General features: G+C 38.5%; 1 protein-coding gene across 1 annotated transcript in view; it reads left to right on the forward strand.

The window, feature by feature from the left end:
• The window catches only part of KCTD16 (potassium channel tetramerization domain containing 16), a 354,501-nt gene extending 338,014 nt beyond the window's left edge, over positions 1-16,487 (forward strand). The window contains exon 2 of the mRNA XM_036753007.1: positions 13,554-16,487. Coding sequence (XP_036608902.1) covers positions 13,554-14,005 — 452 coding nt within the window. The 3' untranslated portion in view covers positions 14,006-16,487. The remainder of the gene's footprint in view (positions 1-13,553) is intronic.
• The last annotated feature ends 3,561 nt before the right edge of the window (positions 16,488-20,048 follow it).

Raw genomic sequence — 20,048 nt, forward strand, 5'->3', positions numbered from 1 at the left:
TTTCTGTCTTTGAACTTCTTGGGGCTATTTGACCAATAAAAGAGACTGACAGGGTAAAGGATATAAAAATGGCCTTTTCCACATAGTTCTAAATAGTTTGCCATAATGATTGCAACAACTCATAGCTCCACTGAAAGTATATTAATATATGCCTGCCTTCCCACATCCACTCCATCATTGACTATTTCTATGAGTGTGGCTATTTTTTGTCATTTTGCCAAATTTTTTCAGCATGAGGTGACACCTCAGGCCTTTGTTTTAATTTGCACATCTTTTATTATTAATGATTTGGAGTCTCTTTTCATGCCTTTCCCATATTTCCCTCAAAGGCTCACCTACCGATCAATTGAACATTTGATGTGAAAGCATGTATCATCTTTCTGCTTAATTCTTACCCTCTCTTTAAAAACCACTAAGTGCCATGTTATCTTTCCCATGGGTCAGGGTACTACAGTGATGTCTTTTTGTCCCATTTTTCATTTTTTTTCCTCCTTCATTTAGACATGTGTAAAATTCTCCCACTGGTCCTTCAGAAAGTGTCCTAAATGATTCTCTTCTCCTCTCCCTGTTGCCATGGATTCCTGCTGACCTATCTTCTACCTGTAGCAATGCAATTTTCAGTCACTTTTAAAAGGACTCGGTAGGGGGGTAGACATCATTGCTATTTTGGGTCAGTCTCTTTCCTTTTTGACTCTTTCCCGATTTATTTCTCATTTTCATCTTTCTACTAGGACTTTTTATTTTTTCCTGCCATTACTCTCCCTTTACCCAAATCTCTGTTCCCTTTTGTTGCCATTTCTACCTTTCTTACTACTTATATTCAGTCTATATCCTGCTTTTGGTCCTTTGCTCACTCGCTCTCTCTCTCTCTCTCTCTCTCTTTTTCTTTCTATGTCTCTCATAACTCTGCTGAGTTCTGGCCTCTGGGGATTCTCATTTTCTTTAAAACATCAATTCTGCTGTGCAAACTCTCCTTATTAACCCTACCTTGCTATAATCATGTGGTCTCAATACTGGAACATTTAGTTTCCCTAAAAATATATATTTGTACTTGTTTTATTTAAAAAACAAGTAGTATAGCAGAGAGAGCACTGGTTTGGGAGTCAGAGGATACAGTTCTAATCTGATCTTTGATGCTTTACTGTAGCATCTTTATGACCTTGGGCAAGTTACATGGGCCTCAGTTTCCTTTGTGAAATGAGTGGGTAATATCTCACTCCCGAGGTCACATGCATTATTAAGGTTATAATCCCATGACCTCCTATAATTTTACGATCCTTTTATAGGTAGATTCACCAATGCATCCTTTTGGTCCTTTCTCTGGACTTTCATGTCCTGATTCCTCCATTGTATGCTATGCCCCTCCAGGGCGAGAGAGAGTGTCTCATTTCTGTTTCACATCCCTTGAACAACTTTGTTCCGAAATGGTACTCCCGAGTAATTGTCTCCTGTTGTCCTCATTCTTTCTGGAAAACAGCAGGTGGCATCATTGCAGGCAGAATGTAACCGAGTTGAAAAGGTCAACCACAAGCAAGCCACAGTGAGTGTCAAGGTGGAATACACATTTCTCGGAAGCTTACACAGTGCATGCATTACTGGTCTTCACTGTGCAATGTCTTTCCCAAGGCTAGCAGAATTATGAAAACATCAATTTAGCCGTTATTGACTTTTCGGCCAGGATACCAAGAAAGTCTTAGAGCAGCTTCCATAAATTAAATTTGGCCACCTAGCTTCCAGACTGACAGGCTCCTACATCATTGACAGAGAAGACAGGGGAAAGCAGTTTTCCCAGCTGTTTCTGTAAATGATGTGCACTGTGTTCACAACCATTAGCAGGTGGAGAATTTGAAGTGTGGGTAGATTGCAGAGCTGCCTGTTTTAAAAATGCATAAGCACTCTGTGAGTTTGCAAAGTCATGTTTCACTGGGCTCAGTTTGAATTTTTCATGGATGAAGAGATAGTCTTTAGCTTTTCCTGTTTTAGCACATCTCTACCATCAGGCACTTTGGAATGAAAACTGCGGTAGAGGGAGCCAAGATTAATCACACATAACCCTCACTAGTCCTCCCATTTTTCCAATATACCCTAACATACCCAAAGGTTATATACATTTACAGCATTTGTAGCATATATCACATTGGTTTTATAAACTCTTATAAACTAGAAAAAATTTCCTCCACCTTTTGCAAAGAAACAAACAAAAAATTTGAATTTCCCTTAATACTAGTGCATTGGGTCTGAGATTATCTCTGATTAATCCTCTTGTGTATCTTGTTTATACATAGTTGGTGGCATTGTTGGCTAGTCGCCTACCCCAATAGAATAGGAGCTCCTTGAAAGCAGGGACTATTTTTATGGTTCTTACAGTTAATTATTATTATTCACCTTTGTTTGCATCCCCAAATGCTCAGTTAGAGCTGGTGTCTAACAGTAGATACTTAATAAATGGATGTTAATTTAACTTGACTCCATGTATAAGACTTAGATTCCAAGGACCAGTCTTCAAATAAAACTTTGAGGAATCTTCTCCTTCCATGGACCACCAAGAACTTCAGATGCTTCCAAGCAGAGGCTTTACTGTGGCCTCCAAAAACTTAGCACAAGATGAAACATGGTACACAGTGGAAAGAGCCTTAGCTCTGGAGTTACCTCTGACCCTACCCTGTATCTTCTTGGGCAAGTCACTCCCTTCAGAACAAAGGTTCATGTTCTTTAGCCATAAAGGAAGGGGGTTGGATAAAGTGCCTCCTGAGGTCCTTTCCAGCTCAAGATGCATCAATGATCTTATAGAATCTGCCCTACAGGAAAGGAGGGCCCTATTGCTACAATTTGGCAATGTGGACACCAGTAGCAAGCTTAATGGTCCAAGGTCTGGGAACAAACATTATATCAATTTTCTGTTTGCCTCAGTTTCTCCATCTATAGAATGCCAATAACAATAGCATCTACCTTCCAGGATTGTTGTGAGGATCAAATGAAATAATAAATGTGAGGTGCTTAGCATCTGCAGTGTGTAAACATCAGCTATTACTAGTATGGCAAAACCAGCATTTTTTCTCGTAAAGTTTTTAGTCTGGCACAATACTTGGAAAGATTTACGAAAGATCCAATCCTGTAAAGAACTTCTGTTGAAGGGGACGGTGCATGACAGGCAGAGGAAGGCAGAGGAAACCCCTGTGAGTTGACAGCAGCTAATTCATATTCAGCTTGGAACTCACTTTCTGGCCTGGTCTGCCTATGAAGTTGGTGTTCCTAAGCCAGCCCTACCCTAGGCCCATTCTTGTACATGTAACTCGACCTAGGGCCTTCTTTATACCATGACAATTACGATGATGACCAATTACTTTTCTCCAATATAATATAAACTTTTTGAGGGCAGAAACTGTTTTATTTTTGTTTGTGTGTCCCTAGCACCTGGCACCATGTTTGGTAAACAATAGGTACTTAAGAAATACTTATCGATTCATTTGATTGATTATTAATTGCCTCATTGAAAACATACGAGAAAGAAGCAGAAATGAAACTGTGGCAAAAGAACAAAGAGGAGGATCATAGTTTTGGAGATGGAATAAAATTAAATGTCATCTATTCCAAGTCTCTCGTTTTACAGAGGAGGAAACTGGGGCCTATAGAAATCAAGTGACTTGCCCAAGACCACAGAAGCACTAGTTATGAAATCCAGGATCTCTTCCCAGTGCTTCAGACTCATAGTACGGTTCTCTTCTCACTGTATTAAACTGCCTTCTCAAGAACAACTGAGGAAGCTAGATATGCTTCTATGGATTCAGTGGGATAACTTGACTTGAATTATCTCTGTTCCCATATAGAGCAAAAAGGTCTTAGCCTCATTCTGAGTTCTAATTCTGAGTTGTGAAAGCCACATATCCAAGTCCCAGTAAATATTTTGCCAAAGTAATGGACTTCTTTTCAGGTCTTCTCTCAGTGAACCACACCTAGACTACCAGAAGTATAAAACACAAAGAACAATTTGGATTTTAAATTTCTGGAATGCAAAAGTTTGTTTAAGATAGGATTAAATACAAAGGAAGTTGAAATAGAGAATGATGTTTATTTTTTAAGACATTGCCCTCTCAATCCCTTTTTAGTATAAGTGGGTATAAGTACTTATAAGTAGTATAAGTACTTATATTCAACACAAGTAGGCAAACTACTGAATGGGTTTTATTTCACAGACTGTGCTTAATTCTGCTCTTAGAAGTTTTGTTGTTTTATTATGATAAACAGATGGTGTTTCTGATTCAATTGGATCCTGATATTAAAGAAATTCCAGACAGTTGGTCTCTTTTTTCTTAGAGCAGGGATTCTTCGTATTTTGTATGTTGTGGACCACTTTGTTAATCTGGTAAAGTCTATGGACCCCTCCTCAGAATAATGTTTTAAATAATCAAAAGAAATGTAAAATTTCATGTAGAGGTTAATAAAAATCGCAATGTAGTTTTTTTCTCATCCAAGTTCATGGAGCCCCTGAAATCTATACAAAAAATCACAGGTTGAGAACCTCATATTAGAGGGATGGAGGAATTAATTTAAAAGACAAATTGTATTTATTTTTCTCTTGTCACTTCACATTGAATCCCTTCCTTGTGTTACTTTGGTTTTGAAGGTCTGCACTGTCATTCAAATAGTTGTTAGATCATGCATTTAGATAGGGAATGACCTTCAGAGGCCAACTAATCCAAACCCCCTATTTTATAGATAAGGAAATGGAGTCTGAGTCCAGATGGTCCAGCCAGTGAATCAAGAGCAGCTGGAGTTTATTGAGTAAGGAAATAATGATCAGACCTCTACTTTAAAAAGATCAATTTGATAGGTGAGTAGAAGATGAACCAGAGTAGGGAGAGGACTGAGAAAGGAAAACCAACCTATTAGGCACCTATTATAATAATTCAGGCATAAGTAATGAGGATCTACACCAAGTGGTCACAGTGTCAGAAGAGAGAAGGAGCCATATATGAGAAATACCATGAAGGTAGAAAAATCAACAAGACTTGCCCAGAGAATTGATGGAGTGACGGGGGAGGGAAGAATGGTGAGAGAGAGTGAGGAGTTGAGAATGACACTCTGCATGTTGATTCCCTCAACAATAATAGGAAAGCTCTGAAATCTAGGAAGAGAGGAATATTGGGGGGAAAGCAAAGACTTCAGTTTGGGATATGTTGAATTTAAGATGTATATGGGACATCTAGTTTGAAATGTATAATAAACAACTGGAGTTGTGAGACTAGATCTTAGGAAAGAGGCTAAAGCTGGATAAAAATATCTGAGAATCATCAGCATAGAGAAGATGATTGAATCCTTGGGAGCTGACGAGATGATAACCACGGAAAGAAGGACAAAGCCTTGGAGGACAATTGCTAGGGCCAAGCTTCTTCCATCTGCCCCAAAGTAAGAACTTCACCTGTAGTAGCACAAGGAAACTTCCACCTCGTTTTGCCAACCTAATCTCCCAACTGGGATTTGGAGAAACTCTAGTGCAAAGAACAGTAACCCTCCCTTAGACATCAGGCCTTCCATCTCCTGCTGTACCTGTCCTTTGAGGGCAGAGAAGTGGTTCCTTCCACTCAATGACAAACATTCTCACTCTGCACATTCCGGTGACTGAATTCCTGTAGATCATCATCCAAACCCTATTCCCCCTCTACCACTTGTTTCCTCATTCCCATTACCCTCTAACCTACCCATTCCCCAATCCTTCCCAAGTTTCATTCTAACTCCACCTAGACCTTCCATGGTGCTTTCTGAAATGTCTATTGCACAGGCATCAAACCATCCCTTATTTTAAATCTTTGTTCTCTCTCATTCCTTCTATCTAGGAGCTATTACTGAAATTTGGCTTCCTCTTAATGACACAGCCCCTCCAAGGAATATTCCTTGCTCCTGATTACCACATCCAGGTTCTCTTCCTTCCTCCATCACCACTTAATACTCTCCCTTACTCTCTCCCCTGCACCAGCCAGTCTCTAATCTTCTTCTTGTCTTGATTCCAGTGGAGAGCCAATTCAGCTCTGCACTTTTACCTCTGAAATCCCTAATCCCCATGTCATTGTCAAGCCTCAGCCTTGGATCACTTCCACAATTCTTTGCCTTCACTCACTATCACCCTATATCTCTTCTACCCTTTGTAGCTAAACTCCTTAAAAAGGCTATCTACAATAGGTACCTTCATTTTCTTTCCTCTTGGTCTCTTCTTAAACCCTAGTAAATCTGATTTCAGACCTTATCATTCCATTGAAACTGCCCTCTCCAAATTTACTAATGATATTTTAGTTGCTAAATCCAGTGGTCTTTTATCAATCCTTATTCTCCTCGACCATGCTGCAGACTTCAACACTATTTTTCACTTTCCCTTACTTGATATCCTCTTCTCTCTAGGTTTTTGTGATACCACTGTCTTTGGTTTCTCCTCTTTCCTATCTTACTGCTATTTCTCTGTCTCTTTTACTGGCTCTATCTCTAACCATAGGTGTATCTCAGGGTTATGCATTGAAAAATATTATTCTGAGAAGGAGTCCATGGACTTCAACACACTATCAAACAGCCAATGGCAGTAAAAAGAGAAAATCTAATGCTATGTCACTGAGATGCCCCTTTTGAAATTTTAAGCAAAGATTTGTCTCTCTCTTGGTCTCATTTTCTCTACACTAAACATTCCTCATTTTTCCTCATAAGTAATGATTTGATTCCCCTTCTTCATTCAATTGTTTTCATAGCATCATAGACTTAGAGCTGGTAGGGACATAATAGTTCAAGTAGGCCAACTCCTTCCTTTTCCAGTGCCTACCAAATAGTGGACACTTCATAATTGATAAGCCTCAATCTACTGTGGAAAAAACCAACAACAAGACTTTATTCCAAGGAACAATTCAAAAATGTTGAATTGCAGATGAAGAAACTAATCCCTAGAGTGATTAAGGAACTTGGATAAGGTCAAATGACTAGGAAGTGGCAGAGCCAGGACAGAAATCAGGTCCTCAGCCTCCAAAGCAGAATGTTATTCATTGTACTCCATTGGTGTCTTTGGATCCACTCCAGTTCATCAAAGTCCTTTCTAAAATGTGATACCCAGAATTGAATATAGTATGTCAGATGTGGTCTAAGCAAGGCACAGTAAAGTGGGGAAAGAAAAAAGATGGTATTTGTAGTAGTCATTAAAGGTATTTGGGGTAGGCATCACTAGTGGCATGTGCATTACATAGGAGCAGGGTTGGAGAGGGAGCAGCAGATCATAGAAGAATAGATTTGGAGTCTAAGGGAACTTTGAGGTTCTCATAGCCAGCGTCTTGATTTAAGAGATGAAGAAACTACAGTCTAGCAAAGTTATGCAACTAACCCAGGGCCACACAGCTAGTAAGTTTCTGAGGTAAGATTCAAACTCACTTCTTTTTGACTCCAAGTCCAGTATACTTTCCACTAGACTATATCATGCTGCTCCTCATAGATTCACTAAAGAAATTACTAACCATATGCACTTAATGAATACTGACTATATGGATAAAAATAACATCAATACTCATATAGTTTTTGCATAGTACATTTAAGTAATGGATAATTAAGAACCAGGGCAGGTATTTTAGTCAGAAAATGACAATAGGAAAAAAAATAGTTTTTCAGGCTAGTTTCTTGGAATAAAGTGCTTTTCTCACAGTAAATTGAGGCTTATCAATTTTTCATCAATAGAGGGAATTATTTTCCCCATTGTTGAAGCCACAGCAAAAAGTAAGAGAAGCTTGCTGTTGCAATTGGAAGCAGAGAAGTCTTTAAAAGGAGCCATAAAACACCTTCAGGTACTAGAATTTGGGAATTCTGGGTCAGTCAAAGATTCTGGATGTTTAAAAGGAGTGTTCTGAGAAAGAGCCTTCCCGTAGTTCAGAATAGACAAGCGTAGGTCTGTGTGACTGCACAGGGGATATGAGTTTGAATCAGACATAGACCACCTCAACTTGCATATTTACAGCCTCTTCTTTTCCTGAATTCTTGAACTCTCTAAAGATGAAAAGTACTAAACAGGATAGGGAGGATTTAACGTCATCACTTCAAATCATTTTCCAGCATCTACTCTTACAGCTTTCTATTAGACCTCACCTCCAGCCAAAATGTACCAATTCTTTACTATTTTCTACATTTAAATGTAACATAGATAAAGAGTGGGCCTTGGAATCACCAAGACTTGCATTTGAGTTTTGCCTCTGACGAAATAGCTGTGCGACACTGGGCAAGTCACTTAACCACTTAGTAGCCCAGACAACTCTAAGTTTTAGGCTAAGGTGGCAGAAAGAGTTTTCTCACCTGTAATTCTCTAATTCAATGAAATCATAGCTCCAGTTCTTTCATGCATCCTACCCTTCTCCATCCTCCTAAAAACATGAGAGTAGTAATTATATAAAATATTAAAATTTGGAGTAACAGAGCAGACTTCAGAGGAAAAAAATATGACATTCCAATTTCATGTAGTAATATCACCTGAAACAAGTTGAAAGTAATTCTTTTGAGCCAAATGGAAGCTCAGGTGACATTTCAATCCATGATTATCTCAGCATTACATCAGTAAATGGCCTGTTCCTGTGCCAGTTTCCTAGCTTGCACAAATTTTGGAAGACTCTGTGAAGTTTTCCAGATGGTCACTTTTGCATCCCTTAAACACACTGCTGTTGATTTCTTTAAAATGTCTCCTGCGGGCAAATAAAGATTCCCCCTGGGAGGGAAGGAATGTGGAAGAGACTTCACCACTTTTAGGAAGTTCACGCAATTTAGAAGTTCATGCAACTTTTAATTCTGCTGGTTCTAATCACCAAATTCTTACTGCCATTGGTGAAACACAGAAAGGTTTCTGGATCTTTCTCTGTGTTTAGTTGTAAGCTTCATTTTGAAACCTTTCCCAGAGGAATAAGGCTGCTTTACCTTTGTGTTAGAGTGAAATGTCCTATTGAAGATAAATATTGAAAAAGTTTCACCTCTTTTCTCATCAGAGTAGAAGAACTGGAGTCTATTAGCAAAAGGCTGGTGGGTACTTAGCAAGAAAGACAAATTTCACCTTCTTAAGGAGAAATGGCTCCCTCAGAGACCTTGCTGGCAAAGAGAGGAGAGGCCTTTTCTACTCTTCTTCTTTGCAGGAACCAGCTGGTGCATGTTGAGCAGATTTCTCTGTGGCATGGGAGACATTTATTTACAATAGCCTGTGATAACTAGGATGCTACCATTGTTGGCCTTCCTTTTGGTTAATTGGATTACTGAATTTAATTTAATGGGTCCATAAATATGATAACTGCACAGTTCAATTATGACAAGTTGTTTCAATGAATGGGTCTCAGTTGGAGATACTTCTCATATTTGGAGTTTATTTCACTAGGTTTATGGGTCAACCAACAACGATCTTGGGATTCCCCCTCCTAAAATTTAAACAAATAAAGAAAGAATTGTTAATGACAGCTGACATTTACATACCCTTGATACAAAATACTTTAAATATATGATCTCATTTGAGAAAGTATTGATATGATTTTTCTCCAATTTTGTAAGTTCAAAAATTGAACTTATAGAGGTCCCATAGTGAATAAATATTTGATTTGAGATTTTAGCTTATACCTGTTCTGACTCTTACTTCAGTCCTTTATCTACTACATCACATAGCTGAGCTTACACAAGGCATATAGGAAATAGTCAACACTTAGTCTCATGGGTCAAAAAACATTTATCAAGTGCTTACTCTCTATCTGTCAGTGTGTTAAGCAATGAGTATTAACAAGACATAAATGTGGTCCTTTCCTTCTAAGAGTTCACATTCCAATGGGAGAGACAAGATGCAAGCAATTGTGTATACGTGGAATATATGCAGAGTAAATTGAAGCTAATCACAGAGGGAAGGCACTAGTCAGGACGAGGGGCAAGAAAGGCCCGTTGCAGAAAGTGGGATTTAAGCCAAATGCAGACAAGAAGTAGAGATGAAAAGAGTTTCCTAGGCAGAGAATGTCCCAGTCTGGAGGAGATTGTTGTTGTGTTTGTCCTTCATTCCCAAAGAGGACCATGACATCAGGGAAATGATGACATGACTTGCAGTTGACTTTCATTTGAGTGAAGGAGGGCTGTGCAAGGTCATCAGCCTCACTTTCTCCTCCAGAATCATCTGGGTCCAGTGGCCTGATATTCACCAGGATGACTAGAGATGGCCCAGGATGCATTGGGAGACCCTGGCCCTTTCAGGCTAAGGTCTTTCAGGTGCTCATTGTGAGAGAGGTGACACCCATTCAGTGAATAGGCCTCTTTAAGAAGTTAATCAAGGGATGGCCGCTTTAATTAAAAACTCAAAAAAAAATATCACACCGAGAGGGGAAGGCCCTCAAGGTTCCTGGCCAAAAGAGAAACAGTTACTATCTATTTAGTATTTACATTCTCTCTGTTCTAGGAGGGCAGGGACCTATTGTCCAGTCTGTGAGCTCCAGAGTGAGCTGGATTTAAGGCTTGGCTTTTGAGAAAGAAATCTAGCCAGTTAACCCAAAGCAAAGGAGGCAGCCTTCCGCCATCAAAATGTACACGGAGAGGAGAGGGAAGGGAAGGGAAGTCTGGAGGAGATGTGCCAAACAGAAGGAGCAATATTACAAATACAGGTTCCAGGTAACTTCTTTGATGGCTGCTAACCCATACCTACCCTTCCCAGTTTCCTGTTCTAAGTTGGGATATTATACAGAATTAATTTGACTACCCCAAACACTGAATATATAAAAACTATTTACAGTAAATTCATAGCTTCTGTTTCTCTTTCCCACTCTCCATCCCCTAACCAACAAGGCTGCGGAGGGATTCCACATTATTGATAATGTGGCTGCTTTTTCTCTGTCTAGGACTAGGGATGTTTGGATGGAGAATAGGACAGAAGAGGCCATATTCTATATGTTTACTCCATGACATGAATATAGGTCATCTGTTCAATGCCATTTCCAAGTAATACAGCTTTAAGAAGGCTGTACTGTATTTCTTCCTAGGCAGAATTAAAGGCCATGGTGAATCTCTGAGCCACTGATTGCTAGTGATACATGAGATAACACAGAACTATCACATTCCCCTAATAGGTGCAAAGGAAAAACTCCTGGCAATTAGTCATCCTCATAACAAGGGCATATGGCAAAAGCAGAAGAATATCAAAAACAGAATCCTTTCCTAAAAGCCAGGAGTCAGTAGGACTGATAGAAGTTATACAAAGTTTCTTCCAATGATCCAAATTCAATAATCAATTTTTATTTTAAAAAAAGAGAGGTTAAAGATTTCAAAAGAAAGGAAGGATTTTTTTCAGCTCTATCCTTCATTCAGTAGAACTGAAAAAGGGACCTTCCCTACACCTACCCTTCTTCCAGACCTTTTCTCCCTTGCTCCTCATCCAAGGGGAGAATGAGAAGTGGGTAAAGAGTGAAACTTGGGATGGACTTTTGTGCCTAGTCTTCTCATGCACATCTCTACATGTTCCCAAGGGGAGAGAGGAACCAAGCAATCTCACTCCCTTTTTGTGTGTGCTGATGTACATGATGCAAATATAGAATTGCAGGGTTGTGGTATCACAGGAAGCTACAAGGGACATTAGAGATCATCTAATCCAGGGGTGGGGAACCTGTGGCCCTGAGGCCACATGTGGCCTTCTAGATCCTTCCTGGGCCTTTTGACTGAATCAAAATTTTGTTCTGTAAAATTTGGATTCTATCAAAAGGCCACATTTAGGGATCTAGATGGCCACATGTGGCCTCAAGGCTGCAGATTCCCCACCCCTGATCTAGTCCTATTCCTTCACTTTACCCTGGAGGAAAGCAAAGCCCAGATAGTAAGTGGCAGAGACATGCTGTGGAATCACTTTGAAAAGTATAAAGTGTTCCCTGAGTGTAAGAGATGATGATGATGATGACCTGTATGTTTTTGTGTGTGAATATTGTGGCAGCTGGGTGGTGCAGGGAATAGAGTGTGCTGGGCCTGGAATCAAGATGACCTAAGTTGGCAAGTCAATTAACCCTGTTTTCCTGAGTTTCTTCATCTCTATAATGATCTGGAGAAGGAAAACGAGTCCATTGTCTTTTCATATATATACATATGTATATATATGTATATATATGTATACATATATATGTGTGTGTGTGTGTATACACACACACACACACACACACACACATATACAGGGTGTTCCTAAAGTCTGGACACATAGGCAAAAATGCATATTTTCAATGAAATGAATGAAATTTTCAGCAACATTTTAATTAATTGGAATATTAACAAATAAGATCTTCAATATGATTTCCATCATTTGTGATGCAAAGGTTGATGTCCTTTGCAAGATTCACATGAACTCAGTGCAGTAAGTCCACATTGCCATCAATTTTCCTATGTGTCCAGACTTTAGTGACACCCTGTTTGTGTGTGTGTACATATCTAATATACACACACACACACACATATATAGTCACAAAGAGTCAGACACAACCGAACAATAATACCAAAACTGTAGAGAAACCATTGTCCATCATACACACACCATACACCATTTCCTAAATAACTCTAGTTTCCTACTGTGGGATGGATCAAGATTGGGTTCCTTATTAATTTAGCAGATGTTTTTTTCTCTCAGAGGTGGAGGAAAGAGAGAGAATAAGCATTAATTAAGTGCCTACTATGTGCGAGGTGCTGTACAATTATGATCTCATTTAATCCTCACAGTAGCCCTAGGAGGAAAGTGCTATTATTATCCTCATTTTATAGTTAAGGAAACTGAGGCAGATAGAGATGAAATGACTTTCCCAGGATGAAACAACTAGAGAATGTCTAAGAATGGATTTCACTCAGTACTTCCTGACTCCAGGACCAGTGTTCTATTTACTTAAGATGCTATTGCTAGCTAGAGAATGAACCTGTTCTGGCATAAGTCAAATTCACCATATGAATCCTTTAATCAAATCATCGGCTGCCTTAGGAGAGAGCTTTTAATATTTTTTTTCGTTCCTCATACGTAAGTTGGAAAAACAAGTACCAGACAGTGGATGTCTGTTTATGAACATATGAATGTTTCCCTGCAAGTTTCCTTTATGGTTTAAATAGGAGCCCTTTAAGGGAAAGGAAGGAGCTCTGTTTCTCTCTTCATCAGGACTCAGGATCAGTACATTTGATAATGCTGGAGAAAACCTTTGTTGCTTCAGGAATAAGACTAACTCTTCTTTAATAGGCTTAGCATGTTATATTATACTTTTACTACTTAGAGGAACATGATTTAAACTGGTTTATGATAATGCAATGAAGAGAAATTGGAAAAAATACAAAAGCCTTGGCTCCCAGCTGCATGCTGGGAGCACTTCACTTCCCGGCTAGTAGGGAAAGTACTCTATTTCAATTAAATCCAATTCGGCAAAAGTTTGTTAGATGCTTGTTGAGTTCAAGTCATTGAATCAGGTATCATGCAAAGATGTCATTCTCTTTACCCCTACCTCCATGTATGTATGTATACATGACTGAACTTTAAGATATCTGAGCTGCCATTAATCTACTGGGTCCTGTGTGTTCTCTTGCAGGTGAACCTTCCAGGTGGTCTTCTTCGCACTGTGACTGCTGTTGCAAAAATGGCAAGGGTGACAAAGAAGGGGAGAGTGGCACCTCGTGCAATGAACTCTCCACCTCTAGCTGTGACAGCCAGTCAGAAGCCAGCTCCCCACAGGAGACTGTCATCTGTGGGCCTGTGACTCGCCAGCCCAACATCCAGACTCTGGACAGGCCCATCAAGAAGGGCCCTGTGCAGCTGATCCAGCAGTCAGAGATGCGTCGGAAAAGCGACTTGCTTCGGACTCTGACCACTGGCTCCAGGGAGTCTAACTCGGGCAAAAAAAAAGCTGTGAAGGAAAAGCTCTCCATTGAGGAAGAGCTAGAAAAATGCATCCAGGATTTTCTGAAGATCAAAATTCCAGATAGGTTCCCAGAAAGGAAACACCCTTGGCAATCTGAACTATTAAGAAAGTACCATCTATAGGAGAAGTTTGGAGGGTGGGGAAAAACACACACTTTATCATTTCCAAATAAACATCATACACAACAATGTTCATATTTTAAGAGGAAAAAACAAATTAAGAATGTTTTAGGCCACAACAGTTCATTGATCTTGTACTGCCTAATTTGCCTAATTCACCTTCTCATGTAAAGTCACAGGGTAATTGATTTTTTTTTTCCAGATGTGGAAGCACAATGAAAATGCTATTTGTTTGTGAGTTCTAGAATACACACTAAAAATATTACACATGGGACATGGTTACAGCAGCAACTGAGAGAACCTGATGTTCATCTATTCCAAGCCAAGTGTTCCTCATTTTTCCCCCAGTGGAAAGGGCCACTGAATGGGAAGATGAAGGACAAAGGGTTTGCCTGATGATACACTTGGAATTTTTAATTTTGCTTTTAACTTTGTTTAAGGGGAAAAGGAAGGGGCTTTTTGGACTTTTTACTTAAACCTATGCTATCCAGTTTATATTAGCTATGTCATTTGTACATGTTTATTTGTATGTGTGTATGTACATGCGTGCACATTGGTACATACACACACACACATACACACACACACATATATATATATTATACATGCTTCATAGAATTCAAGGTTAGGGAATGTCTGTGAGGTCACAATCTAATCCCCTGCTCCTGATGGGACCTTTCACTCTTTAATGTTGAAAATCTATCCAATTTTTAAATGCTTTTCGAAGAAAGATATTTCATATCCTTTCTTGGTATACTATTTCAGTGGTGAATGAACCTGATCAGTAATTAATCCCTCTTGATTTACAAACTAATTCCCACCTCAATCCTGGGCTGAAATTATTTTCTACATTGGTGGATGGAGGGAAGAAAGCTGGTGATCTTTATTTGTGTAAGAGCCTTTTGTAGACTTGAAGACTATTATCAAATTACACCTTAACCTCTTTGATAGGAGAATGTAGACCTAATTTCCACAACCTTCAGACATCTTTGAGGCCTTTATACTAAAAGTACTTCTAGCTCTCCAAATCCCTCTTTGGTGGTAGGACCAAGAACTGAGAATGGCACCATCCTCAGAAGGTCTTCACCACTGCTGATATAATAGAGGAACTGAAGTTAAGTGTCCCTATATGCTTTATTTTTCCTGAATCCTATGACATGTTTATGGTTCTTTAAAAAAAAAAAACTACAGTGCTACACTGCTGACAAAGTCACTTTGGTGTCTTTTGTTCGCCTTTGAAATGTGAAGATTTGGCTATGCCTGCACTCTTAGCAAGGGTCCTGTTGATGTTACCTATGTAGAGAGCAAAAAAATTGAGATTCCTGAATGGATTTTGGTTCACTGGCCTAAATATCTGTATTCAATTAACTAGACTGCTATCAGAGATCAAGATCACTGGGTTTTGCCTACACACAGTTGAGAATTAACTATTGGTAGCTATCCTTGTAATCTTATTTGCTGTGGATGCTCCATTACCTCTGACAAGTTTAGGATTGTGGTATTGAAGACTCTTTGCTCTTTCTCTTAGGTACAATACATGGATTTCAGTGGGAATGGGAAAGGATATTTCATTGTCAATCATTAACTTGGACCAAGTGGAAAACTTTGAAAAAATGGAAAGAAATGCATGTGTGTGTCAAGGAAGGAATTTGGTTGTTAGTAGGACCAGAACACAATGATTAATGTATTAGTTGTTTCTGTTTACACATCCATCCCAAAGCTAATTGTTTAAGAGGTTTTGTTTCAATTTTAGTCACTAGCAACTGATTGTCTGAAGTCCCACAAGACTTACATTTCACAATGATCATAACCTGTCAAAATTTTTATATGTTGGCATCTCTAATTAAGGGCTAAATGTTTTATTGAAAGGCTGTGAGAACTGAGATGTCGACAGTACCATTCATTGATTTGCTACGTGTTCTTCTCCACTATGTACAGTAGTGGATCAGTTATAAGCTATAACCTACCTTTATTCAGTCTTTTCATTAATTCTATTCAGAATGACTTCTTTTTTCAATGTCAGTGAACATCAGATTAAAACATAATTATCTAAATAACTGAGGATTCAGGGAAGAATCAGATTTTAATGAATTAAGAGAGAATGTATAAGGGAAAGACCATCCTAAAGCCCACTGTGATAAGATTCTTAAGGCCTCTCCAACAATGCTGTCAAATAATTCTGGGTCAAAAATGTGCATTGATTCCAGCACTCTTTTCAATCATATCCAATTAAATTGTCAACAAGGCGTACTTTGAAGCCTCAAATAACTGGCATGAGAAGGAGAGTTGGAGGGGCAGGCAACCCCTAACTTCTGCTGCATACTTTTAAAGAGGAAATTAAATGTTGCAATGTAACTTCATATGAAATCACAGTTTCTTTTCATCCTGTTTACCTAATAAGTTGGCAATGATACCTGTTGTTCACATCTTCTTTTTAGCTCCAGTCGTAGGAAGGAAACCACCGGTTAGAAAACACACACACACACACACACACACACACACACACACACACAAAACATAGCCTTCAATTCAATATACATTTATTAAGGCCCTATTATGTGCAAGGTACTTGTGTAAGGTGATTTTGTTTTGTTTTATTTTGTTTTATTTTCCCTCACCTCTAGACTGTGCCCATACTCCAAAGTGAATTGTCCAAGGAAGCAAAACTGTGTTTACTTTTCAGTTGTGTAAGTACTGGTTTACAGCTGATCATACCTCTGGGTAGGATGGTTCTTTTGATGTGCTAAACAAACAATGAGCCACTAAGCAAACTAAGAGTAGGGCCATACTGTTATCTACTTATGGAGAAAGTTAAAGATTAGGGAAATGTTTACACAATATATGAGTTTTCAAGGCTCTATCTATGCTCATTGTGTTATGTACAATTCCTCATCGAGTTTTGATTTTTTTTAAAGAACTCTAAGTCCTTTTATGGAAAGAGTTGTATATTAATATAGTCACTCTGATCCTTTTCATTTCTTGATACTTAAAGTTCTGACAAAGACTATACACTGAGCCAATGAGATAACTACTGGTGTCATTCCGGCTAAATCGACTGTGATGGAAGGAATGACAGACAATATGGCCAAAGCAGTAAGTCAATCATGGAATCAAAGGATTTAGAGCTGGAAGGAGCCTCAGAAATCAAATATTCCAACCATATCATCTTAGAGATAATTAAACTGAGACCAGACTGGCTCAGTGACTTATCCAAAGGCATACAAGTAATGACTAGTAGTATTGAACATTGAAACACAGTCCTCTGAATTTAAACCCAATGCCCTTTGTAATACAACATCAACTGTTTCATCCAATGCCAGTACACTGAAGTTTCAGAGATGGAGAAAGGACTATTTCCCAGAGAAGCCTGAATCAAAAACAGGTATTTGTTCCCAAAGGCGAATGAGAGAGATAGTTTGCAAATCTCCTAATCTATTACTAATGCCTACCTCCTTTTACCAGCAAAATGGAAGATTGGAAAGGTCTGTTGTGGGCCACTGGGGTGTCTGCCTTGTCATATCTTTAAGTCCCAATATTGTGCTTCTTTAGGTGGCCTTCATGCAAATAGCAGGAAGAATCTTCTAAGAAACACAAGGCCATTTTATTATTTTTAAACCTAAATGTAGAAACAGCTTGTCTTACCTAAACTGGAATAAGAGTGAAATTAATCGAAAACCTTCATATACATCTTATCCCTTTTAAAACATATTATCTGTTTACACATGTTTACACATTAATCCAACCTGCCATTTCAATGGTAGAAAAATACAAATAAACAAAAATCAAAGTATTTAACATTTGTCAACAAAATGATAAGCAGCTGATTTATTAACTTTTACTTTGCAATTGATTATGTTTGCTTAAGACTGATGTTAGCTGAGGGTTCCCCATGCTGATCATTCTCATATATTGTTGCTCTTTAAGAATCCCTTTTGCTTTCTTGAATTTAGAGTTTATGTCTGGGTTTCATCCATCTGTGTCAAAACATCTGGCTCTGTAAGATTATAGATGGGCACACAGGATGATTTATAAAATCGCTATTTACTTTCTCCCTATCACAGTAGTAAAACTTCCTTTTTATATTTGCAACTCAGAATGAGATCCACCGAAATGATTCTAGCCTCCCAGCCCAGCTAGTACCTAGAATAGTTATAGAACATGGGAAAATCTAGAACATCATCTTTCTTTGTCACTGGGTTCCATAGATCTGGCTAATATAAACTTTCATGATCTGTCATTGCTAGGAATCCAAAGGTTTTTTTGACTGCTTATGAAATGTGAGAAAGAATCCTTGAGCACTTCAGCTTGGAACAGCAAATCATAGAGGAAAAATGAAGGGACAGTTTTTGCTTTTTTTTCTCTTGGTGACTCTATGGCAGATAGATGTTTTTGCCAATTTGCATGCTGGATTATAGGTTTAACAGGGGCTATGTCTCTCCTTTAATATTGCAGTATTCTTGGCATCTTGAAATCTTGCTAAACCAGACTTTCAATTTATTTATTTTCTTTTACATTATCAACATGACACAATTGAGAAAGAGAATCAGACAGAGTGTTCTTTCTACCTAGTTCGAATGGAGTTAGATGTCATTTGCACAGGACTATACTATGATTAATATCTGCAGAAAAAAAATAGACCAAATGAAATCTGCTGGAATGGGTTTGATTTATATTGCCTTCATCATCCTGGTTTTAGATGAAATGGTTATTGCTCTCCACCCCTGCTGAAAGAAAAGAGTCTTAAACTTTAATAATCACAGCCTTGTGATGCGACAAGAGAGCTCATTTGTTTGAAATATCTGTTTTCTCTACTTGCCAATTGAAATGGGGACTTTTTTCACTGTGGCCTTCCTAGAAAGCTATATACAGAGAATAGAGAGTTCAGAATATCTCTCTTTGGAGCATTCTAAGTGATTCAAGGAATCAACTTGGAATCAAAATATTCTTTATTTCTGAATAAAATGAGCTTGAGAGAAGCATCTCAAGTATGGAGAGATGGTGGGAGTCTTTTCTATTTGTCTTATTGCATTTTACTTGTTTGTTAGTAATGAAAGCTCTTTCAGATACCCCTTTTCTGTATAAATGTAGGGGGAATGTTAGTTTAAAACAAACTGGGTCATCTCTGGGTGGATGGGTGAACATCTCTAAGTGAGATAGAACCTAATGATGCCCAACTAGAAATAAAGTTTTGCCAATGATAATGGCATATTTATTTTTGCCTCCTCAAGCCTCTGCTCAGCCTGGTTCAAAGGAACATGAATATGCCTTTGACATTTAACTATTTTGTTGTGTGGAATCAAGGTGATTCCATAAAAAAAGTAAAACAAATGAAAAACAGCCAAGCGGACAATGGAACGGTCTATGATATAGTAGGAGCCAAGCCATGTTAAATCAATAACTTTCTGGGCCAATGAACTTCTGATGGGCAGCCAATTAGACCCAAGCAGAAGTATGAGGCTTTGAGATGACTAAAGACCTCAATCAATAAAATAAATCCAAGGCTTCAGGAGAACACCTGTTGAAAAGCCAAAGAATAAATGGAAAAACTAGAGAATAAGGAATATGTTTAACATGTTAGTGGGCAAAAACTATATTGAAACACACGAGGGAAAATGCAGATTGTTAATTATCCAGATATTTACTTGAGTGGAGGTGGCCGAGGTAAGAGCTTACTATTATGACCAAGAAATATTTACCTAAGTGAAATCTATGCCACACAGAGTGAAGTGGAACATTGACAATTATCTGGTGAATTTGGGCAATCCGTTAAGATGAATTTCACCTATGTCTGATTCAGTCTGCCCTTTTCCTCCTTTGAATTCTTTAGGTAGTCTATATTCACTGCCTCAATTCTCTGGCCCATTGCCAAATCTCAACCTCTCTGGGCTATGTTAACTATTAACTTGGCTATTGGCAGTTCACAAAGGTCTGGTTGAGATTTGATTTGTTTATTGGTTAAAGGATTTCACATTCCCAGGCTATCTGCCTCATTTCTTTTAGTAATTCACTCTCATAAAAATGAAGAGAGAAAAAGAAAAATATGACC

This window comes from Trichosurus vulpecula, chromosome 3, assembly GCF_011100635.1.
Source record: "Trichosurus vulpecula isolate mTriVul1 chromosome 3, mTriVul1.pri, whole genome shotgun sequence".
NCBI classification, from domain to species: Eukaryota; Metazoa; Chordata; class Mammalia; order Diprotodontia; family Phalangeridae; genus Trichosurus; species Trichosurus vulpecula.